Genomic DNA, 17371 nt, shown 5'->3' with positions numbered 1-17371 from the left:
GTGCATGGGGAATCCTTGCTGGGAGTTATTAGAGTTTGTTACAATATTGCTCTGAACAGGTAATTTTATCACTTTGAAATATTGGTTTTAAATTTTAATGTATTTAGGTAGTAATAAGGAAAAAGAGGAAATCACACTCATGTAGCATTTTTTTTTTTTTTTTTTGGTTTTTTTTTTGTTTTGTTTTTTGTTTTTGTTTTTATGGTTTAGCAAGAGAGACATTGAGGAGTAATAAACGAACCATCTGTACTGGCCTTCAATCCTTGGATGCTTTGCCCATTGGCACTCTCTCTGGGTGGCAGATTGTTTGCATTGAATTAAATAGAGGCACACAAGGGAACACCCATGAACATGAGCCCTAAGCGAAGCTAATTACTACATTCAAACCCCCATGAACTTGAAAGTTGAAACTATAGAAAACTGCTGACCATGAAAAATTCTGTTGTTTCTCCCAAACCAAAGCATCCTCAGTCCTCGGAGTAGCGAAGGAATCAGCCTGCCACAAACTTTAATGCCCTATCCACCATCTATATTTCATATACTTAATTTGTAATGACATATAACATCATGTCAGTAAGTGGAGCAGCCTAATGAATGCCTAACAAACTCAAATCACTCAACAATCTCTTTCACAAAAACATCACCTGATGGCAATGCATATTTTGATTCCCTGTCTCCTCACTAGAAAAAGCCTTGTTTGTTTCCCCAAACTAGCATATCAAGCAAAATCTTTCATCCACTTTGGAACTTTGCCTTCATATAAATGCTGTAAGAAAGATAAATAGATTGTGAATATGGGTATTGAAGTGTTATCTTATGTACAGTGCCATAAATTTTGCTAGTGAAAATACTTGCTGGTCTTATCTCCCGGTGGAGTTTCAAACTATTGTTAAATTAGCTTCTGACCACTCAGCTTCTAGCCTACATATTATTTTGTTCACACGCAAGCTTTTATTTTAATTTGGAGATGACATGAAACTACTGTGATGGCAGCAAAAGCCCTGTTAATCAAGCAACGTCAAAGGCAATGTTGACCCAAATGATCAACATCATATTTCGTAGAATGGAGTCTGATTCGGTAGGAAACATGATATTGATCTACTTTTGTTTGTTTATTCTTAAAGTGAATGCGGGAGCACAATAATTATGTTATTTTAAAAAAATTTCAGAGTATCAATGATGTCTCTAAGGAGATTCAAGATCGTAGCCCAACCTCTTCTGATACACATTCAGAAGATAAATCTACTAGTAGTTCACAAAAAGGTGGAGAAGCCTGCTCTGTGGATGACCAAAGTGAGAAAGAGATGACACTAGGAGATGCACTTTCTCAAAACCCAGTTAAAGACGAATCTATTGCATCTGTAGAGGAACTTCAAAATCTTGCTGGTGGTGCTGATATAAAGGTAGTTACTGAAAAATTATGACATATTTCACTTGTAGCTTATCTTAAATTATTATCTTGTTGTCCTCTCCTTTAGAGGTCCTTTAGAGGACATATTGTACCACATACAGAGGGTCTGTTGTCCTTACTTTCTGGATATTAACTGAAGTTGTATTGGTTTTATAGGGTTTAGAGGCTATGCTTGACAAGGCAGTGCATCTTGAAGATGGGAATAAGACAAAACAGTATGCAGCTCTGAGCTATTTTTCTGTTGAAGTTGTGTTTGTTTAATTTGCTAAGAATTATTTTGTGATGGTAACCTGATGCCATTCTTTTAATGCAAAAGTGGTATGGATCTTGAGAGCATGAGTATTGGGCATCGTGATGCCCTTTTGCTATTCCGCACCCTTTGCAAGGTTAGTATTTTACAAACTGTTTTGAATTCTGCATATTCCCAGGTTAGTCACTAATTTTATAACTGTCTTCAGATGGGTATGAAGGAAGACAATGATGAAATTGCTACAAAGACACGCATTTTGTCCCTAGAGCTTCTGCAGGTTATTATCAATCTCCAGTTCTATGTTTTGTAGTTTCGCACCAATTAGAAGTAATGGTCTGGTTTTTGGATTGTTTTTTGGCTGGCATATAATGTAAAAGTTAGTTGCATATAATAATTTGTATTACTGCATGAGTGGATGTTATTGGATTTGAATCCATTGTCCTAAGGGGCATTGGATGCATAAGTGGTGCTGTATATGGAGCATTGATTTCCTTGGATGCTTGCTCAATCCAATGCAGTGTTACCTGATTGTGGAAAGGGTATGGGAACACCATTTGAAAACCTAGTTTTCCTATTCTAGTTCAAAAGTGCACATTTTGTATTATATTTCGCTCAGGGGACACTAGTGATTGTGGAAAAAATTTCTATATGAAAAGTTGAATTTTTCTTTAGTGTATATTTTATTTTCCATCAATACAAAAGACCATGATGTTATGTTGTTTTATATGATAAACATCATTATGTTTGCAATTATAGTTAGAGTTGATATTTTGCAGATTTACATGGTAAGAACCTTGTGCTTGTGTTGGGAACTAGGCCTTGAATATTTTGACTAGGTCGTTAATGTAGTGAGAATTGAAATTCCCTTTCCCTTATTAATTATCAAGACAGGTACTCCAATATCAAGTGCGAATAGGATGTATCTTGGAGAGTAAATTAGTTTTCATCAATCACTTATCACTTTTATTAATGAATAGGCAAAACAACTGCAGAAAAGGTGTTTTCTAGAAATTAATGTTCCCATTGTCTAATTGTCTCCAAAGCTTTTCTTTGCAACTTTGCCCAACCCCTACTGATCAGACTCCAAGAGCTACAAGATACAAATTGTCTGCAACTATGTTTAATCTTCACAAGGTATATCACCTGGTCTTATTGCTTGAATTTAAGGAGGCTAAGTACACTAAAATCATCCTGATGTAGACCCTTCAGAAGATATGACCAAACCTCTTCAACAAAGATAGCTAACGATTGCTATAATTACAATAAGCTACAACCACAACAAACCAAATGCTTTGGTGGGGTCTAGAGAGGTATTGGTGATTTGGTGTGCACAGGTTCGCTCCTATGGATAGGTGGAGAGACCATTTTTAAAAGATAAAGCCAACATACCAAACTTATCAATAAGATTTTCATTGTAGTCAGATGTATCCAAGGCTTTTGATGATTGTTTGATGTTCAGACATGGGTGAAAAAGTGTCAGTATACGTTAGGGATCAAATTTTAGACATGGAAGCGCCGTCCTAAATTTTGACATGGGTGGGAGGACACAACATTTTCGATACACATTCCTGGTTTAATACTACTTTTGCCTGTACGTTTCATGTTAAAATTAGTATGCTAATTCTTGTTAAAATTCTGATCTTAAGTACTTTTATAAGCTTATAACTGATGAATTTCTCTTCTTCCCCCCCCCCCCCCCCCCCTTTTTTTTTGTATTAATATATTTCATATTCTACAAGAATGTGGATAATTGAAGTGTCTGGTTGACTATTGAAGTGTTTTGGGGATACCCTACCCTAGTAGTTATATCTTTTTGGATTATATTCTTCAATCTTGTTCTGTTAAAACCTCTCTCTCTCTCTCTCTCTCTCTCTCTCTCTCTCTATCTATCTATCTATCTATCTATCTATCTATGTATTTGTGCATTTATACACATCATTCAGTTTTAAGTATTAAATTTGGTTGCAGGGGTTACTGGAAGGTGTCAGCCATGCATTTACTAAAAACTTCCATTTCATTGACTCAGTGAAAGCATATCTTTCCTATACTTTGTTGCGGGCATGTGTCTCATCATCCCCTGTTATCTTCCAGGTTTATCTACATGCCTTTTTCTGATCCTATGTTGATATTATCAGTACTCTCTTAGTATCAGTTTACTTGCTCCATTTTGACCATAAAGCTCTCACAAAAATTGGTCAAATGAGCAAGTAAAATGAGGCTAATGGTTGTATCACTGTTAATAAAAAATAACGATTCTTTTGTTTGTTTGATAGCATGCAGCTGGAATATTTGCGGTATTATTGTTACGGTTTAGAGAGAGTCTTAAGGTACTATTATTGTTACTTCAGCTTAAAGTGTTCGTTTCCATGATTTTCAACCTGGATTCTTTGCTTTTCTCTTCCAGGGAGAGATAGGGATCTTCTTTCCCTTGTTAGTGCTAAGGTACTTGGATAATGCAGAATGTCCACCTAACCAGAGGTTAAGTGTACTTAGGTAAGGGCTTTAGGTGTGAAATTTGTTTGGTATTTCATCTGTCATCCATAATATTGTTTTCTTATTGGCGCTGGCTCTCATTTCCATGGGTGTCTCACAAGGAAGAGTTTTGTAGGATGCTTGAAAAGGTGTGCAAGGATCCACAGATGCTTGTGGACATATATGTTAATTATGATTGTGACCTTGATGCACCAAACCTTTTTGAACGCATGGTATTAGCTTTGGTCTACTTTTTAGTTGGTAATTTTTTTTATTGCTCATTTGACATCATTCCTTCCTCCTGACTATTTTTTAATACAAAATTTAGGTCACAACTTTGTCAAAAATATCTCAAGGGACTCAAGCATCAGATCCAAATTCTGTTGCTGCTTCTCAAAATGCATCAGTCAAGGGCTCTTCACTGCAGGTGAATTAGTTTGTACTTGGTTAAGTTGGTTTTCCATCTAACCTTTGTAATGCCTTGTATTTTTTTACAAGGCATCAGATTTGCTTTTTTAGATTCATTTGACATTTCCTTATACGCTCAACTTTTTTTTTGGTCAAGTTATGCCATGCTGTCTATCTTCTTGGTTTTATTTATGTATCTTTTCTCTGCTATTGAGTATTTACTTTTCTGTTGTTTAAAAAATTTGGAGCTATACCAATTGCTGATGAAAATAAAATGCTTTCCTTATGCTATTAATGTTGCAAATGATACTTAAGTTAAACATGATGACCAGGGAGCAGGGTGATTTGTTAAACGATTGGGTGAACTTTATGCTATCCCTGTCTTGACCAGCCATTCTTTTTATGTTATCCCTGTCTGACCAGCCATTCTTTTTATGCTATCCCTGTCTGACCAGCCATAGATTAGAATTGTTTCTTTACAAACAAGAAATAAGAATAACTTGGTGGGATTTGTGATTTTGAAAAGTCAGCCTTTTGCAACTCTTCTGAAATTTCATTGCTCTACAACTATCAATCGAGGCAGTCTTTCGGACAGTTAATTACCATTTATACTGTTAAGAATATTTGGAATCCATATCTTGCACATGCTTTGTTACACAGAAGAACTTGATTATCTGGTGTGCCAACAAGTGTTTTGACTTTCCTTTGTTTTTTGGAGTCTCATACCCTCAGGTTTACTTTCATTGCAGTGCCTTGTAAATGTAATTAAATCGTTGGTTGATTGGGAGAAGTTACTTAAAGAATCAGAAAAGCGGAATTCCCCTGATGATGAGATTTCTGGCAAAGATTCAGTCAGAATAGAAAATAAAGAGGACTTTTCTAGTGATATTGAGAAGGCAAAGGCTCATAAATCCACCGTGGAAGCAGCAATATCCCTGGTAAGATCTGAGAACTGGTTATCGGTCTGTAAGTTGCTGTCTCTAGAATCAGAATCTTAAACGGACTTTGGCTTATTTTTTGCGTATGTTATGCATTAATATAGATCTTTGCAATAACTTATGAGGGCAAGAATATTTGTCAGTGAGTAGAATATGTGAAAATGCTAGCTGGTTCTGGACTTCTGGTAATGGGATTTATTAGTGATGTACTCCCTCCATCCCATTTCCCATTTTTCACGGGAATTAAGGGTATTAGAGGGAGTGTGTAATATTCTTAAACGGGATATTTTATGCAGGAAAGGTAAAATAAGTAACACTTTGTTTGGATTGAAGGAAATGGAGGGAAAGGAAGGGAAGGGGAATGAACGGATGTATCATCTTTCATTTGGATAACAAATAAGGGAATTGGAGGGATTAAACTGAAATCTCTCCAAAAATGGGAAGATTTGGAAGAAAACCTCATCATTCTTCCCTCCCCTCTCCACTCGTACTCCTCCCTCCCTCCCTCTTTCCCTTCCCAATTATCTATCCAAACACACTGTAAATAGTGACATTTAATTATATTTTGGATGTATGGTATTTTGTATGGGAAAGTTAAAAATAAGTTTGCGTAGTATGGTAAATAGAAATATTTGAAACAGGCACAACATATTGGAACCTAAAACAAGGTCTATATTATGATATTCATCATTAATGTCTGAATTTTTATTTCTGCTGCTTCAGTTCAATAGGCAGCCCAGCAAGGGTGTGGAGTATCTAATATCTAACAAGCTGGTGGAGAATACACCTGAATCTGTTGCAGAATTTTTGAAAAATACATCCAATTTAAACAAGGTAAAATAGTTAGCACTTTTGAACATATTGTCTGTACAAGTGTGGAATTAAGAATGTTAATGATGCTCTCCATTTTGTAGGCTATGATTGGTGATTACTTAGGCCAACATGAGGAATTCCCTCTGTCTGTTATGCATGCTTACGTCGATTCCATGAATTTTTCGGGAATGCCTTTTGGTACTGCGATAAGAGAATTTCTTAATGGATTTAGACTTCCTGGAGAAGCTCAAAAGATTGACCGTATTATGGAAAAATTTGCTGAACGGTGGGTATTTGTAGCTGTATTTCTGTTTTGATTATCCAAAATTTGGGTTCACCTGGTGTTTCTGGTAAATGCTAGCTATGATAGACTTTTTTTTTTTTTTTTTTTTTTTTTTTTTTTTTTTTTTTTTATAAATTTATTTTTTACCTAGCTAAATAAAATGAATCCCATTCAAGCGACCTACTAGTTGACTTTTAGCTTTTCTTTCTGAATAATTCCCTTTTAATCATGTTTCAAATAATTTGTAGGCCTAAGCAATGTCTAGGTTACTTCACGAATATCATAATCAATTTTTTTACAGTTATTTTTTCATGTATTTCTATTTTGTTTGAAAAGTTAACTTTATAGCTTAGTGGTTAACAGTTTAGTGTTTAAAGTTGAAGACTTGAGGTTACAGGTTCAAATCTTGCGAAATCTATGTTTTAAGTTACATGAAATTAAAGACTTATGTAATGAGGAGAGTGCCACGTGGAATATGAGTTTGTTACGAATGGTTTTTGATGTGTAGCACAGATTTTGTGATCTCCCAAAATGCAGTTTCATGTTCATGATGTACCTTTACTTGGTTCTGGGGACTTAATCTTCTGCCTTAGGGTTAAAGGCTTAAGTACATTAATTTATGGCCTTATTGTTTGGGTGCTGACCTGTAATGGCCTCTTAGCCTTCTGATTATTCCATTCCTATAAGTGTTTATAAGGTTATGCATGAAGATTATGTAATAGTTAGTCATTGCATTGGTAATCAAAGTTGATTTATATTTGCGCAAGTTTTTTAACAAGTAATACTGTGTTGCATTCTACGAGACAACTGATATAAAGTATCTCTGTTTTACATATTTATTTTTATATGCAGCACTTCTCATTTCATGCTTGCCAATGCACTTTCAATTACTCACTTCGTTATTTAATAAATGCTCTGCTTTGACTTTCACAAAGCTTTAGTAGAAAAAGTATCAAAATGGAAAAACTATAAAAAAAAAAAAAAAAGAAAAGAAAAAATATTAGTGGGTTATTGTGGAGAGAGATAAATAGAGAGAGAGAGAGAGAGAGAGAGAGAGTAATTAAAATGAAATGTGGGGGGGGGGGGGGGGACCATAAGACTAGTGTTGCTCTATGTTACAAAATGTTGGGCTTCTAAGAAGGAGCACATTTAAAAGATGGAGGTTACAGAAATGCGAATGTTAAGGTGGATTTGCAGGAACACTCTAAGAGATAGTATCAGAAACGAGGTTATACGCAAGAAGGTACATGAACCAAATTCGATTATTCCATGTAATCATCGAATTTGATTATTCGCAAGAAGGTAGTGTTAAGTGGACAAGCAATTAGGAATGTAGTAGCATACTACCTCCATTTCATATTATCTGCAACAATTTGACATAAAGTGTGAGTGCAAAGTGTCTAATCGTTGCGAATAATATGAAATGGAGGTAGTATATAGAAATTTATACTATGTCCCTCTTGTAGAAGACCCTTCTTCAATATCAAACCAATGCCATTCTAAGAGTCACCATAGGATTTGATTGGAAATTTTGTTAAGTAGACAAGCAATCAGGAATGTAGTAACATATATAGAAATTTATACTTTGTCCCTCTTGTAGAAGAACCTTATTCAAAATCTGCCATTCTAAGAGTCATCATAGGATTTCATATTGCTTCCTTAATGTCCATTTTCTTGAATGTGTAACACATGTTAACAGTTAACCCTTTGATCTTCCTTCTTATGTCTACCACTTCCTTTGGAAAAATGAAATTTTTTATTTTGATGGAGGGATGTATTAAAATGTTTGCGTGGGAGTGTCTAGCTTGTCAGCTGGTTTTATTTGGGGCTTTTCCCATTGCTGTATAAACTCATTGGATAACTCTAAATAGATGACAACATAAACTCTCTCTCTCTCTCTCTCTCTCTCTCTCTCTCTATATATATATATATATATATATATATATATATATATATATATATATATATATATATATATATATATATATATATATATATATATATATATATATATATATATATATATATATATATATATATAATATTTAAAATTTTATCCATTCAAAAAGGTTATGATTTGGATGTAAATGGCCACTTTGTACAAATGTTGTGGCCAAGTGATGTCTTTTTTCTATTTGTGTCTACTGTGATATTTCCCTCTTGCTACCAGCCTTTATTAAATTTTTTGTAATGCCTTTCTGTATTGCTTGTGCTGGCTATTTAATCAATCTTTGAACTCTGTGCCTTACAGATACTGTGCAGACAATCCATCTTTATTTAAGAATGCGGATACAGCTTATGTTCTTGCCTATGCAGTCATTATGCTGAACACAGATGCTCATAATCCTGTGGTGCCAACCAAAATGTCGAAGGCTGATTTTGTACGTATGAATACTATGACTGATGCAGAAGAGACTGCACCTCAGGAGCTCTTAGAAGAGATATATGATTCTATTGTAAAAGAAGAAATTAAAATGAAAGATGAGCTGTCTAGCATTGGTAAGAATAGCAGACAGAAACCTGAAGCTGAAGATAGAGGGCGCCTGGTCAGCATCCTTAATTTGGCTCTTCCTAGGAGTTCTTCAACAGAATCAAAATCTGAGACTGCTGCTATAGTTAAGAAAACGCAAGCCATATTCAGAAGTAAGGCTGCAGAAAGGGGGGTTTTCCATACCTCACAGAGAATTGAACACGTAAAGCCCATGGTTGAAGCTGTAGGATGGCCTTTACTTGCTGCATTTTCGGTTATAATGGAGGAAGGAGATAATAAGTCAAAGGTTCTGGCATGCATGGAGGGATTTAAGTCCGGAATTCACATTACTCATGTCTTAGGAATGAATACAATGCGTTATGCCTTCTTAACATCATTAGTCAGGTAACTACTTGTGCCAAGCTATAGTACTTACTATAAGATGTTAAACTCTTTCCTGATTGCATCACTGCATTTGGCTATTAGACATCTCTTTCTTTGTTTCTTTCCTCGTGTTTTGTGTGAATTTTCAACTTAAAGAACATGAACTACTGCAGTTGTTTACTTTTAGACAGGGTTCCCTTGAATGTTGCCTTTGGATTTATTCTTAATCTTGAAATCAGTCTGAGACTATTTAGAATGTTTCTCTTTAATGGAGGGGAGCCTGCTGTAGATGCTGCTGCGAGTATTACCACTACACCTTCCCCCGATAGACATGACACCCTTCATAATCAGACGGGGTAGATATTCGTCCTTTAAAATGGGCGATTTTTTTTTTTTTTTTTTTTTTTAATATGAAATTATTACTTTCAGTTGTTTCTTTGTGATCTCGAATCAATTCTCTGAGAACAGTTTTCAGAATCCTGTATGAATCAGATTATGGGTTTTATGGGAGTTGTCAGAATTCTTAATGAATACAGATTGTGGGTTTTCCAGGAAAACGTTTTTTCATATGTTTTCTCGTGATTTTTGATATCATCTTCTGAGAATCTCTTACATGACCATAAGTTATCTTTCCTTTCAAAACATATAAAACTAGATAGCTGGAAGGTGGATATTGATATTTTAAATGCTGTTCATGTGATGAAACTTTATGTCGTTAACACTGTTGCTTCTGATTGTTGGAAAACATATTGTATGCGGAGCAAACTTTTACTCTGTTGATAGATGATGGACCTTTCAGATGTTTGTTTAAATTATCTCTTTTTACTACCAGCTCAAATGTGTATTTTGATTTTGTTTGGAATTTCTTCAAAGCTTCTCAGTTTTGTATGGTTGATCTTTTCCTACAGGTTCACATTCTTGCATGCACCTAAGGAAATGCGGAGCAAAAATGTTGAAGCTTTGCGGACTTTGCTAGCATTATGTGAGTCTGATACTGATTCTCTTGAAGACACATGGAATGCTGTTCTGGAATGCATTTCTAGACTAGAGTATATCACCTCAAATCCTGCTATAGCTGCAACTGTGATGCTTGGATCAAATCAAATATTTAGGGATGGACTTCTTCAATCTCTTAGGGAATTGGCAGGAAAACCTACGGAGCAAGTATTTTTGAACAGTGTTAGGTTGCCAAGTAGTGTGATAGTTGAGTTTTTTACAGCCCTTTGTGGCGTATCTGCAGAAGAACTAAAACAAACACCAGCTCGTGTTTTTAGCTTACAGAAACTCGTTGAAATAAGCTATTACAACATGGCCCGCATACGTATGGTATTCTCTCTGCCCCCTATAGTATGCATGCTTGAGTGTTCTTATTTTTGTAGTGATATCATTGGTGGGCATTCCAAAGTGCTCTTTTGATTTTGAGTTATGATTAAATATCAGAACTTTATTAGATTAAGAGGATATTCGAAAAGCTTATTTCATGAAGATGTATCTGATTGGGTGCGGGATTGATGTTAAAATTATTATTTCAGGTGTGGGCTAGAATATGGTCTGTCCTTGCCAATCACTTTATTTCTGCTGGAAGTCATCATGACGAGAAGGTGGCAATGTATGCTATTGATTCTCTAAGACAACTTGGTATGAAGTACTTAGAACGTGAGGAGCTCGCCAACTTTACATTCCAAAATGACATATTGAAGCCATTTGTTGTCCTTATGCGGAATAGTAGAAGTGAATCCACGAGAAGGCTCATTGTTGATTGTATTGTTCAGGTTGCCAAGTGAACTTTTCAATTGCTCTCTCTTGCATTTACTGTTTTGGCAGGTTTATATTTGAGTATTCTTCTAATGTTTTATAATTTACATTATGACTGTATTTCACAGATGATAAAATCAAAGGTGGGAAGCATAAAGTCAGGTTGGCGAAGTGTCTTTATGATTTTTACTGCTGCTGCAGATGATGAATCAGAACCCATTGTTGAAAGTGCATTTGAAAATGTGGAGCAGGGTGAGCATTGCTGTTGACTCTTTTTTTTTTTTGGTCTTCAATTGACTTATCAGATGTAATTGGATGTTATCTGACACTCATGTGACTTTCAGTGATCTTAGAACATTTTGATCAAGTTGTCGGGGATTGCTTTATGGACTGTGTCAACTGTCTTATTGGGTTTGCCAACAATAAAACCTCCCATCGCATAAGTCTGAAGGCTATTGCACTATTGCGTATTTGTGAAGACCGACTTGCAGAGGTTTGACTTATATTACTCAATAACCAGCAATCATGAATTTTTTAGCTGCTTTTCTGTGTATGGTCATCTGAGATTTAGCTTATCTGCTACTGGCCATCTTTCTTGGTAACTGCTGGTCTGCAATCTGCAGTCATCATTTGCTACTGTTTCATTTCCTGGTAACTGTGAGAAACTATTAAATATCGTGTACGGGTACCTATCCTGTCTATTTCAATGTGTAGGGTATTATATGCATTTACACATAAATAGTACACGTAAAATCTTGAGCATATAGGAAGTCTGAACATATCTTCTTTTAAGCTTTTTCTTTCTATCCAACCCTCTGTTTTGGCATCATAGTTTTAAAAAGAATTATAAGAATTAGTGCCCTACAAAGAATACTCCACCTAAGAATTTATTTATCGTTATTTCAATGAAAGAAAAAGAAGTTTGTTATATTTGTAAATAAACTTAGGGCTTGTTTGGTTGCAAGTGATTTCCAGTGGAAATCATAATTCCTGGGAAATGCAACTGTGACTTGTTGTTTGGTTGGCTTTAGATGTGGAAAATGGGATTTCCTGGGAAATGGAAATTCCCACAACATGGAGGAATTGATTCACCGACCCCCCCCCCCCCCCCCCCCCACCCACGGTGAATCAAAATTCCTGTACTTATTTGCTTCTAATATCCACCTTTATCATCATCATCATTTTACCTTAATCATCATCATCATCACCATCCACCTTAATCACCATAACGTCTCCATCTTCATCACCTCATCATCATCATCATCATCAAAACTTCTCCAAAAGTTATAAAATAAAAATTTTCTCCAAAATTCATGAAGCTTACTCCAAAAATCATCATAGAAAATTAGAAATCAAAACTTCCTCCAAAAATCATAAAAATCCTCAAAAAATAATAAAAATCAAAACTTGCTCAAAAAATCTTAAAAATCAAAACTTTCTGCAGATACCTTGATAAAAATCGAAACTTTGAGACAACAAATTGAAGTTAACATATAAATTCAATTTTATAATTTTGGTTGTAAAGCTTCAAACTTTGATTTAATTAAGTTGGTATGTAATATTTTGTGAGATTAATAAAGAAAGAAGTATAATTTGTGGGTGGAAATTTAAGAATGAGGAGAGATGATGAGATTTAAAGAAAGAAGTATAATTTATTTGTGAGTGGTGGCTGTAGCGGTGGAGGTGAGGGATGAGGAGAGGATGAGATTTTAAGATGCAGGGAGCAGGGTGAGGCAGGAGTGAGAGAGAGAAATGAAGAGGATATAGAGGAGGGTAATTTGGGGTTAATTACAAAGTAATTGACCATGGGAATTTATTTCCCATGGTGTCAACCAAACAGATATTTCTCACTTCCTACACATTTAGCAAGGGAATTTATTTCCCATGAATTAAAACTTCCTACGGTAATTTAATTCCCACGGTAACCAAACGAGTCCTTAATAAATAAGAAAATGGCTTTCCATGTTTATTAGATGTTTCTCCGTGTCACTGTTTCTGGATTTCTGATTCCGTTTCTGTGCAACATTTTTTTATGAGAGTTGCTTTAGCATTGCGCACAATCTGTTTTGACTAGTGATGTGGAATTGTGGATTTGTCGGCTGTCTAACATTATTGTTTTCCTTCTCTGTCGATTGCTGTCAACAGCTCTAAATGTTCACTTTATGCCATTGATTCATAGTTTCTGTAAATCCTATTACTCTTTGGTTCCTTTTTTCTCACTGATTTTTTTTTATGTAAAATGTCAATTTTGGAGCTCCATTTAAGTATTGGCTGGATTTTGTAAATTTGGTTCTCTCCATCCCTGTTCATCCATTTCAAGTAATTTTAAGTGTGGACTAGTTTGATCTTGTGGGGACATATCATTTCCCGTTTCCAAAGGATTTTCAATAATAAGATGTGACAGTCTGCATTAGCGTAACTGTATTCTGAAGTGGTGTATCATGCATTATTCATTTATGTGATTATGTCTTACCTTACTTTAAGCTAATTGGACTGGCTGGTTTGTCATATGTAAGGGTCTTGTGCCTGGCGGTGCTCTAAAGCCTATTGATGTTAATGCGGATGAAAGTTTTGATGTGACTGAACATTACTGGTTCCCAATGCTGGCTGGCTTATCAGATCTTACTTCAGATCCAAGAGCTGAGGTCAGAAATTGTGCACTAGAAGTTCTTTTTGATCTATTGAATGAGAGGGGTAGCAAGTTCTCTCCATCTTTCTGGGAGAGTATTTTTCGCCGAGTCCTTTTTCCTATCTTTGATCATGTAAGGCATGCTGGAAAGGAGACTGCTTCTGATGATGAGTGGCTCCATGAAACCTGCATTCACTCACTCCAGCTGCTGTGTAACCTTTTCAACACTTTTTACAAGGTATGAATCGTCTTAGCTATTCTTTTATTTGTCTCTCGTGATTTTTTTTAAAGCATGTATGGCATGGAAATGGAATAACCTGAATTAATGTGTTCCATCATTGATGCCAAGTGTGTTCTTTTAATGGATTTTATTTACTCTCTTAAAGTCTTAACATGTAAAAGTCATGAACCAATATTAAGGCTGTTCCGTTATGTGTGATTGAACTCTCGCAAGTTTTGTATTTGAATTTGATCATCATGATTCCCTTGGACAATACCTTGCTTGAATTTAGATTCATTTGTTAAAGATGGAATATTTTCTTTCTAACCTGAGTCTTATTAAAGACCTTTTTTATCCACTATCCTGCCTTTTTTTCTTTCTTTCTTTCTTTTTTTATTTTTTATTTTTTTATGTTTTTTAGGAATATCTATCCTGCCAAATTTGTTAACATGAGACATTGATTTTGTTAGTGAAACAACTAGCTTAATTGTCTTGGTCAAAAATGAAAATCAGATCTGATTTTAATCATTTTATTGAGCACATTGAAGATTCTCTTGTTTCTGATATATATCAGTCTTTTTGCAGAAACTGTGGTATATGTATAGGTCACACTTTGACCAGCCTAGCATTTCATTATTTCTTAAGTTTCCATATATTTTTGTCTGCTGTAACATAATTAGTCACTTAGCAAGTCCTAAGGCACAATATGCTTGCTGTCATGTATTTGAAAGTCCAATTAGCCTAATTCGCCTCCTTATTTCTTTACCGAGAATCTGTAATTCATTGTAGCTGGCAGTTGCATTTACTTTTCTTGCTAGGTAGCAGATGGAAAATCCTGATCTTCTGCCTGTATATTACCTTCCCAGTTTATCACCTTCGGTCTATATCTGGGGTTTTATTTTTATTTTTTTAATGCTGATATGGTCATTGATTATGATAATTTACAAATTATGTAAGGCTTGTGATTTCTCAAGAAAATTAATTTTCTGTCTAAGAGTAATCCTCTTAAAGATTCATGGGAAATTCTAAATGGTGGCCTCTTAAAATTGCAATTTCTATGTGGTACACACTTTTTTTGTGGACTTTCTCAAATGCCCCTGTAGTTTGCACTACCATTAGAATGCCCTGATTGGCTGTTTAATAGCTAATTTGTGCTCAAATGAATGAATTTACTAACCTACCCTCCCCATTTACCCTCATCTTCATCTATCATCCTCCATAGTCAATCCCCACTATGTTTATTCTTCCTCTACCTCCCTAACTTTTATTTTTTGTCCTCCATTTCTCTTAATTTACAAAGTACTATATTCCCCTCTTCCTCATATGATCAACATTGTCATGCATCCCAATTTACAAAACCCAACCCCTCCTCTTATACAGCCTTCTCCACCATAAAGCTCATAAAGCTGCTTCATATCATTGCATACCATTTAGGTGTATCAAATACTTGCTGCATTATCCATTCCCCAGTCCCCGAATCAGTTCATTAAACAGCTAGCTAAGTATTTATTTATGAATAAACTAAAAGAATGATGCTCCTGCTTAGATCTTATGGAAAACTTGGACTTGTTCTTGGTTCATGAATACATGTAGTTTATGGGTTTTGCTTTTTCTGTATAAATTCAGCCAAATTACATTATTCACGACGAGGATTGAATTGAGAATTTCTTGAAATATTGTCCAATCAAATAATAGTGGACGAAGTGAGCAATATAATTTGAAGCATAAAGTGAGCATTAATTGAAGAGAAAATATGGGGCGAGTCAAATTGGAACTGGAAGATGAGCAAAGAGAAAGGGGAGGATATGGAAGAGTTGAATCGGGTTGAATTGAGAAGATGATAGAAGATTGACTGTAGGAAGAAAGCCACTAGCAGGGTGGTTTAGGTTGACTGGTGAGGTTAGATGGTGCTGTTGTGTGGGCTGGTGGGGCTAGGTGGTGGTGTTGTTTTGGATGGGGTGGTGATTGGAGATTTTAATTAGAAGGGTAGGTTAATCATTTAAGTGTTTATTCTTAGAAAATTAGCCATCAAAGTATGGATTAGCCACAAAGAAGATAATTTGTGCAACTTAGTTATTTATTCAATATCACAAGGTCACTTGAGAAAGTACCCAAAAAAGAATTTGCTTTACCAAATAAAAATTGCAATATCACAGGGCCACCATATAGAATTTTCCAAAATTATTCCTTTCATACCTTAAATTATGTTTAATAGTAAATGATGTCCTGATTGTTTGCTGCTATGGACAAAAAATAAAAGCAGTTCTAGATAAAGGTTTAGATGAAATACTGAGAATAAGCTAAAACTATTGTTAAGAATCTAAAATAATACCTCAGTATGTGTGTGTGTGCTGGCTGGACTTCACAGAGGCTGGCCGCTGGAATGTTGCTTTTAGTTTATGTTTACACTTTTCTTTCTATTTCTGCTTCTAGAATGTGACTCACCATTTTGCACTTTCTCTAATTTTGTATGCTTACTACATGCTGATTAAATCAATTGGTAATCAAAAGCCTATTTCATAATAAAGTATTAATTTTTCTATTATTTAGGAAGTATCTTTTATGCTGCCACCATTGCTTAGCTTACTGCTGGATTGCGCCAAGAAGACCGACCAATCAGTAGTATCTATAGCACTTGGTGCACTTGTACATCTCATTGAAGTTGGCGGACATCAGTTCAGTGATACTGATTGGGACACTTTATTAAAAAGCATAAGGTTTGCATCTGCTTTTCTCCGTGTGTGTGTGTTTCTTTATTTATTTATTTTTTTTGTGATTCAATTCAAGTTATGCCATTGCTTTCTTTGACCTACAGAGATGCTTCATACACTACACAACCACTTGAACTGCTGAATGATTTGGGTTTCAAACAATCAAATACACCTAAACATCTGGGGGATTCGAAGACTGATGTAGGTGATGGGGTGTCTGTTAATTCCATTGGCCATGAGTCTTTGGATAGCAGACAGATGGATGGTGATAAAGGGGACACTAATGGTGCTATTTTGCATTCAGAAGTATCTGAAGGTCAATTTCCAATTCCATGTTGATAGCATTCATAGCAACTCGTTAATCACAATGGAATGTGAAGTAAAGCTAAAAATTTATATTGTGCAGGATTACCATCACCGTCTCAGAAGTCCACTGATTCTGGGGATCAGCAGAGGAATCAGAGCTTTAGTCAAAGAATAATGGGCAATGTGATGGAAAATCGTTTTCTCAGAAGCTTCACTTCCAAGGCAAAATACGACGAAGTTGATGTTGCTGTGCAATCTCAAACAGAGGTAATCATGTAACTCAAATATCTGAGAAGAATTTGGATGTTTGTAAAAATCCTT

The 17371-nt window shown here is 35.3% G+C and overlaps 1 protein-coding gene across 1 annotated transcript in view; it reads left to right on the top strand.

The window, feature by feature from the left end:
* LOC145619076 (brefeldin A-inhibited guanine nucleotide-exchange protein 5-like) overlaps positions 1-17371 on the top strand; it is a 29899-nt gene that overhangs the window by 4229 nt on the left and 8299 nt on the right. The window contains exons 6-28 of the mRNA XM_081673675.1: positions 2-59; positions 994-1078; positions 1170-1403; positions 1568-1626; positions 1728-1797; positions 1870-1938; positions 3630-3752; positions 3935-3988; positions 4066-4154; positions 4270-4366; positions 4462-4560; positions 5291-5479; positions 6203-6313; positions 6394-6578; positions 8827-9450; positions 10338-10755; positions 10962-11201; positions 11313-11436; positions 11529-11677; positions 13701-14051; positions 16584-16750; positions 16849-17060; positions 17151-17317. Of these exons, the coding sequence (XP_081529801.1) occupies positions 2-59; positions 994-1078; positions 1170-1403; positions 1568-1626; positions 1728-1797; positions 1870-1938; positions 3630-3752; positions 3935-3988; positions 4066-4154; positions 4270-4366; positions 4462-4560; positions 5291-5479; positions 6203-6313; positions 6394-6578; positions 8827-9450; positions 10338-10755; positions 10962-11201; positions 11313-11436; positions 11529-11677; positions 13701-14051; positions 16584-16750; positions 16849-17060; positions 17151-17317 (3974 nt within the window). The remainder of the gene's footprint in view (position 1; positions 60-993; positions 1079-1169; positions 1404-1567; positions 1627-1727; positions 1798-1869; positions 1939-3629; positions 3753-3934; positions 3989-4065; positions 4155-4269; positions 4367-4461; positions 4561-5290; positions 5480-6202; positions 6314-6393; positions 6579-8826; positions 9451-10337; positions 10756-10961; positions 11202-11312; positions 11437-11528; positions 11678-13700; positions 14052-16583; positions 16751-16848; positions 17061-17150; positions 17318-17371) is intronic.

This window comes from Chenopodium album, chromosome 27, assembly GCF_948465745.1.
Source record: "Chenopodium album chromosome 27, dcCheAlbu1.1, whole genome shotgun sequence".
NCBI classification, from domain to species: Eukaryota; Viridiplantae; Streptophyta; class Magnoliopsida; order Caryophyllales; family Amaranthaceae; genus Chenopodium; species Chenopodium album.
Note: the sequence above shows the minus strand (reverse complement) of the source record. Positions and strands in the feature narration are given on the sequence as shown.